The 5,731-nt window shown below is 35.0% G+C and overlaps 1 protein-coding gene across 1 annotated transcript; it reads right to left on the reverse strand.

Annotated features, from left to right (window-relative positions):
* LOC107634999 (1-deoxy-D-xylulose 5-phosphate reductoisomerase, chloroplastic) lies at positions 846 to 5,042 on the reverse strand. The gene is made up of 12 exons (XM_016338361.2): positions 4,672 to 5,042; positions 4,128 to 4,309; positions 3,767 to 3,853; positions 3,372 to 3,497; positions 3,229 to 3,291; positions 2,730 to 2,879; positions 2,537 to 2,604; positions 2,301 to 2,412; positions 2,088 to 2,192; positions 1,830 to 1,951; positions 1,377 to 1,523; positions 846 to 1,182 (listed from the first exon to the last, which is right to left on the reverse strand). Exons 1-12 carry the CDS (start codon positions 4,760 to 4,762, stop codon positions 1,014 to 1,016), a joined length of 1,422 nt encoding a protein of 473 aa, XP_016193847.1. The 5' UTR covers positions 4,763 to 5,042; the 3' UTR covers positions 846 to 1,013.

The raw sequence follows: 5,731 nt of genomic DNA on the forward strand, positions 1-5,731 counted from the left end.
GTGCACCAGGGTGTCACCTGCAAAACACTCCGACGCTCTAGTCAGTCAAGTGTGCAGGCGGAAAGTGAGAAAATGGTATGTGACGTACCTTCAGGGGAGGGGTAGGACCCTCCCTATATATACCGTGTCAGAAGTGGGTCCCGCAAGGACAGACCCACCTTCCTCGAAGCTTCCTCATACAGCTGTAGTGAAGAGCTATCAAGGACGCGTGTCCGGGTCGGTGGTTGGGCTGTTCGCACCCGACCGCTCGGGGTCGGATGGTCTATGGGTCGGGTCGGCCCGCAGACTGTTTAGGCCAGGCCGTAACAAAAACTAATGGTACAGTTTGGCATAACGTACAATGGGATAGAAGAAGTGACAGCATAGTTTACACCAAGACAAAAGGTAAGCAACTATTGACATTTTACTTAAATTTCACTTTTCAACTTTGTTTTTTCAATCCATTGAAAATCTCTAACCTAATCCCAGTTAATTTTACATGAACTAACTAGTTATCTTGACTTCCATAACCTAGCCTAGAAAGACCTAAGAACCGTTAGACTTTAACAAATAAACGCTTGAGCATTCCCTCAAGCTCAAATTCAAGACCACTCCATTGAAAACCTTTGTCATTTGCCACCCAAGAAGATGCTCAACCTTTTAATTTGGTCTATTTTGTTGAGAGGAATTGTATACTCCATCTTCAATGAAACCTCACTTTCATTTGAGGCCACATTTACTCTGTGTTTTTTTTTTTTTTCTTTTGGTATTACATTTACTTGTGTTAAACACTATATAAGATTAGATTATATTTAAGCCCAGTTTTGTCAAGGAAAACATAATTCAAGGTTGAGACATTCAGTTGTGATGATCAGACAGAAAAATGAGTTTCTTATTAAAAATGTGCAAAAATCTAAAGCATTGGAATAATCAAAATTCAGAGCCTTAAACTTGCCAATATCCAAGGAATGCATCATTCTACATTGTATACAATTCTTCAATTGCCCCAATTTATTAAATCAAATTAGTGCTGTTCATGCAGGAATAGGAGTGAAGCTGGAAGAGCTTTGCAAGCTAGCAGCATATTTTCGAGCCCAAAGGTCATAGTGAACGATTTCCTCGAGCGAAGGCGATGTTACCAATTCCTCTTGATGCTTCTCACATGTTAGCTCCACAACCTTGAAAATATCCAAATAGCTGATCCTGCAAGTAGAGGGGAAAAAATGGGGGTTGAGAAGAGAATTTCAATTTACATTGCTTACCACACCTATGGGACTTGGATATATCTGTAGCCGCGAATTCTTTGTAAAAGAATTAATATAATGAAAATACTCTGAGCTGCATTATTGGCAAGGAAATAAAGCAATGCTTGTGCGGAAAATATGTGAAATTCTTACTTTTCATCAATAAACATTTCTACAGCTTTCTCGTTTGCTGCACTAAGAACTCCTGTCATTGTTCCTCCAGCACGACCAGCAGCATAGGCAAGATTCATGGATGGATATTTAACATTGTCGGGAGCTTTAAATGTTAAAGAACCAAGCCTGAATCATCACACATTTCAAATATGGCTCAGTCAAACAAAAAATACAAGAACAATTTTCTGTGCCCAATCCCATTTAATTAAATACTTCATTTTACATTATGAAATTTCATGATAGAAATGGATGGCATATGGTGTAGTGGAAGTTATAGGATCATTGTTCATCATCTGATCATTCGTAACAAGAACGGTCTCAAAATTTACAACTCTTATTTCAAGTGGATTGGTCTATTTTCTTCAGTGTGGGTAGACTATAGATGATTTGAAGAATTTGAAATATGTAAGATGCAGGGGAAGATGGTATTACTTGCAAAGATCAAGGCGAGGCCAAGTTATTTCAGAGCAGTAAATTCTCTCGGGCCATGACATAGTATAGAGGATCGGTAAACGCATATCAGGCCACCCCAACTGTGCCAAAACTGATGAATCCTGAAATTTAAAATAATCTATCATTTCTTCTATTCCTTTCTTGATATATATTTTAACAAACTATTCATTATCAACTCCATATATCTGAAAAGATATTACAAAGATGAAGAAAACCAGCATAGTATTAGGGTCAAACCTGTGTTTCTATCATTGAATGTATGATAGATTGTGGATGAATGACAATTTCGATATTATCATAGTCAGCTCCAAACAAGTAATGTGCTTCAATTACTTCTAGACCCTGTTATGAAAAAAAATTACCTTTTATGACAAGGAAATCTAGATTACATAATAAACAGATATGTAAGAAGAATATTTTAACACGATATGTTGACAAAAGGAATAAAACCTTATTGAAAAGGGTAGCCGAGTCCACGGTGATCTTTTTCCCCATATTCCAGTTGGGATGTTTTAATGCATCAGCAACTTTAACATCTTTCAGTTTTTCAACAGGCCAATCCCTATGATCACCAAGAAGACACACTTAAAAACGGAACGTTTGATTATCTAGAGAAACAGTTAAACTGTGACTCTTGTGAAATGAAAAACGGAAAAGTTGAGACATGTTAGGTTTATTCTACACACCTGAAAGCACCTCCAGATGCAGTTAAAATAATTCTCCTAAGTGAACCTTCTGTCAACCCCTGGATGCACTGAAGCAAAGAAAATGCTTTTCAGTTTTCGCAGCAAGAAGTGGATTAGGATGATACAAAATTGCTCTTTTGTCATTGATCTTGTTGTAGACGCAAATTTTTATAGATTATGTGCTTTTTTATACCTGAAAAATGGCAGAATGTTCTGAATCGGCTGGAAGTATTTTTATATTATGCTTTTTAGCAAGAGGAAGAACAAAAGGACCTCCAGCAATCAATGTCTCTTTGTTGGCCAATGCTATGTCTTTCCCTGCTTCAATTGCAGCAACTGTTGGCTAATAATAAAATAATGAGAGGAACTTCAGCTTTCTAATATCTGTTATCCGATAAGCTATAACAAATACCATCTCTACTTCAGCATCTTAGTATGGACTTTGTTAATATAAAAAGGAATGCTAACTTTAATGATATCAACAGTTTCTTATACTTCTGTTGTGTCTCTTTTTTCTAACTGTTGTTTCCAGTAAACAAGCTATGTTATTACGCATACAACAATATTCAGTAACCTCAATGCGTTAATGGGGTCAATTTTCTTATGAAAAATCAATAATGATGTTGTAATGTTGGAAACTGATTGCTTAGGCAAAATGATCAAAAACAGGGAAGGAAATAAAAAATGGTTACCTTTAGTCCTGCACATCCTACTATTCCTGTGACTACACTAACAGCATCCGGGTGACGAGCAACCTGAAAATGTAAAAGCTTATGAAAAAACAATATTGGCTCTCTAAGCCACATTATATCATATGAAGAAACGAGAGTTCAACCTCAATAACTCCCTGCTCTCCAGGGATGATCTCAGGCTTTTCTTCAACGGAAGCCAAAGCTTCTTTAAGTTCAGCAATTAGGGATTCATTTCTTACAGCAACGAGTTGAGGCTTAAATCTCTTAACCTGCGAGACATAAATATTCAAAGAGATTAGTCTTTTTTCCTCCAGTTGGTATATCACAATTATTAGAGACACTGACAAAGCCTTATATTAACGAATTTAACTTTTCAAAATTTTAGTCTTCATGAATTATCTACTCAAATTAAAAGGAAAACTCAAGGGAGTGAATCACAGGGAACTCCATTGAAAATATTTAGTTTAAGATTTGATTTGATTGGTAGCAAGACAAATGAATCCAAAATTCCAGTACATGCTTGAGAGAGAGTATTTACCTGATCTGCAAGAAGCGTTACGTTCGAACCTGCAGCAAGTGCCACAACTTTGAACTTATCTGGATTCTCAGCAACGATATCGAGTGTCTACAAAAACATAAGAGCAAAGATGAATCACATCAAATCAAAGAACAAGAAACAAAGCCAAGTCAAACTACATATACAAGTAGTAAACACAAATTCTTTTGAATTGTAGCACTAAAAACACAAACTACTTCCGAAAAATTCTTGCAAACACACAATATATCACAAGTCCAGAAAGCATCTGATCTTAGATTACATCTCATTCCAATAGATGGCTATGACACAGTTTGTAATGCTATGATTCTATGCTAGAGTGATATTCCATTTCCACCTATACCTGAGTTCCGATTGAACCAGTACTTCCGACGATTGAGATGGGTTTCGGCCCCTCCCAAGTCTTGCGGTTCTGTTCCGGGACCGCCCTTCCTGGCCATGCTGGTGGCGGTGGTACCTGCACTGAGCAGGAAACTCTTCTTCCTGCTGCAGCTCCACAGTTTTTTCTTTTCAGAGCAAAATGACCTGAAACATCAAAATGGTAATGGAAAAGTCAACCACCCAATCACCATGTACTATGCAATGACCATCAAAACAAAAACTAAAGCCAATGGTTCAATATTAATTAAAAAAAAAAGGGTTCAACATTCAACAAACAAAAAATCATACTATGTAATAACACAACAACAGTAGCAATAGCATAAAAAAAATGGAGGGTACCTAACAGGATAGTCTCAAACAAAAAGGAAAAATTAAAATGGAAAGTGAGCATAATTTGAGGGAAAACAAAAATCAAACCAAACCGAACCAAGACAAATTCAAACACATCGAATTTCTTCCTCTTCTTCTATAAAGTTGAGAACTTTAGAGGAATAAACTAAGAGAACCTGGAAACTTTGCAGTGAGGATGTTAGACTTGAAGGAATCGGTGAAGAAAATAGACTTGACTTCAGCTGGGGAAGGCAAATTGAGAGCCATGACAAGAGAAAAACGAAGCTGAACCCAAATCCAGTACCAAATTCAACAAGAAAAATAATGAAAGTTTGAAAGTACAGTATCCCAGATAAAAAGTGTAGCAAAAAAAATGGTGGGAATTGCTATGGAGGAAGAAAAAGAAAGGCTTTGGATTAATAACCAACAATGGAAATGAGAATAGATGTGGTTTATTATCATTAACGAAAGATTGTATTGTTTTTTATGTTTAAAAAGAAAATTTACCCCCTTTATTATATTTTTTTTATTTTCAAGTTTAGGAGTCCGAGCCTCTTATTTAATGAGCACTGAATCTGAAATTATAAAAGTATTCAAAGTTTTTCGACCAGTCAATTTCCAACTTAAAATATAAAATTAGAAGTTAGAATACGTCTTAATTTTTATAAAAAAAAAATGAAAACTGTTTGAATGAAATGCCTTTTTATACTATTTTACAATTGTCATGCGGAATAATTGAATGGGAATTGAAAAATGCAAGTGGTGAGCAAGTTGCAATTTAATGATTATTGATGGGTGTAAAGGATAATATTAATTGAACGTCTATAAGTTAGGTGTTGAAAGGAAGACTTAATTAAAATCGAAAAGTAATTAAATTAAATTAATTTTGATATAAACGTGAAATGTTCAAAAGATATTCGTTGACTGTAAGTTTAGATAACGAAGAAATTAGTCACTACTGTTCAGCGATCCATAAAATATTCAACACAAAAAGAAATACACTAACAGCACAAAATGCTGAGGAAAGAGATGTATGGGAATCTAAGGGTGGTATACCGTCCGAATTCGTGGGTATTCATTTCGTCTATATCTTTTTTAAACTATTATATTTAAATTTTTATTTTAAATTATATTATATATATAATAATTATTATATAAATTTTAAAATTTTATTTTATTTATTAAATTTTAATAATTATAGAGACAAATTAAAATAAAATGGATATTCACAAAAAT

Source organism: Arachis ipaensis, chromosome B01 (assembly GCF_000816755.2).
Source record: "Arachis ipaensis cultivar K30076 chromosome B01, Araip1.1, whole genome shotgun sequence".
NCBI lineage: Eukaryota > Viridiplantae > Streptophyta > Magnoliopsida > Fabales > Fabaceae > Arachis > Arachis ipaensis.

What these genes read in the sequence shown, in the direction of transcription:
- LOC107634999 (XM_016338361.2), bottom strand. Translation starts at nt 4,762, where the DNA reads ATGGCTCTCAATTTGCCTTCCCCAGCTGAAGTCAAGTCTATTTTCTTC. An exon ending in TAGGATGTGCAGGACTAAAG is followed by an intron (nt 2,880 to 3,228) that starts GTAACCATTTTT and finishes TTTTATTATTAG; the next exon opens with CCAACAGTTGCTGCAATTGA. An exon ending in ATTCAATGATAGAAACACAG is followed by an intron (nt 1,952 to 2,087) that starts GTTTGACCCTAA and finishes TTTAAATTTCAG; the next exon opens with GATTCATCAGTTTTGGCACA.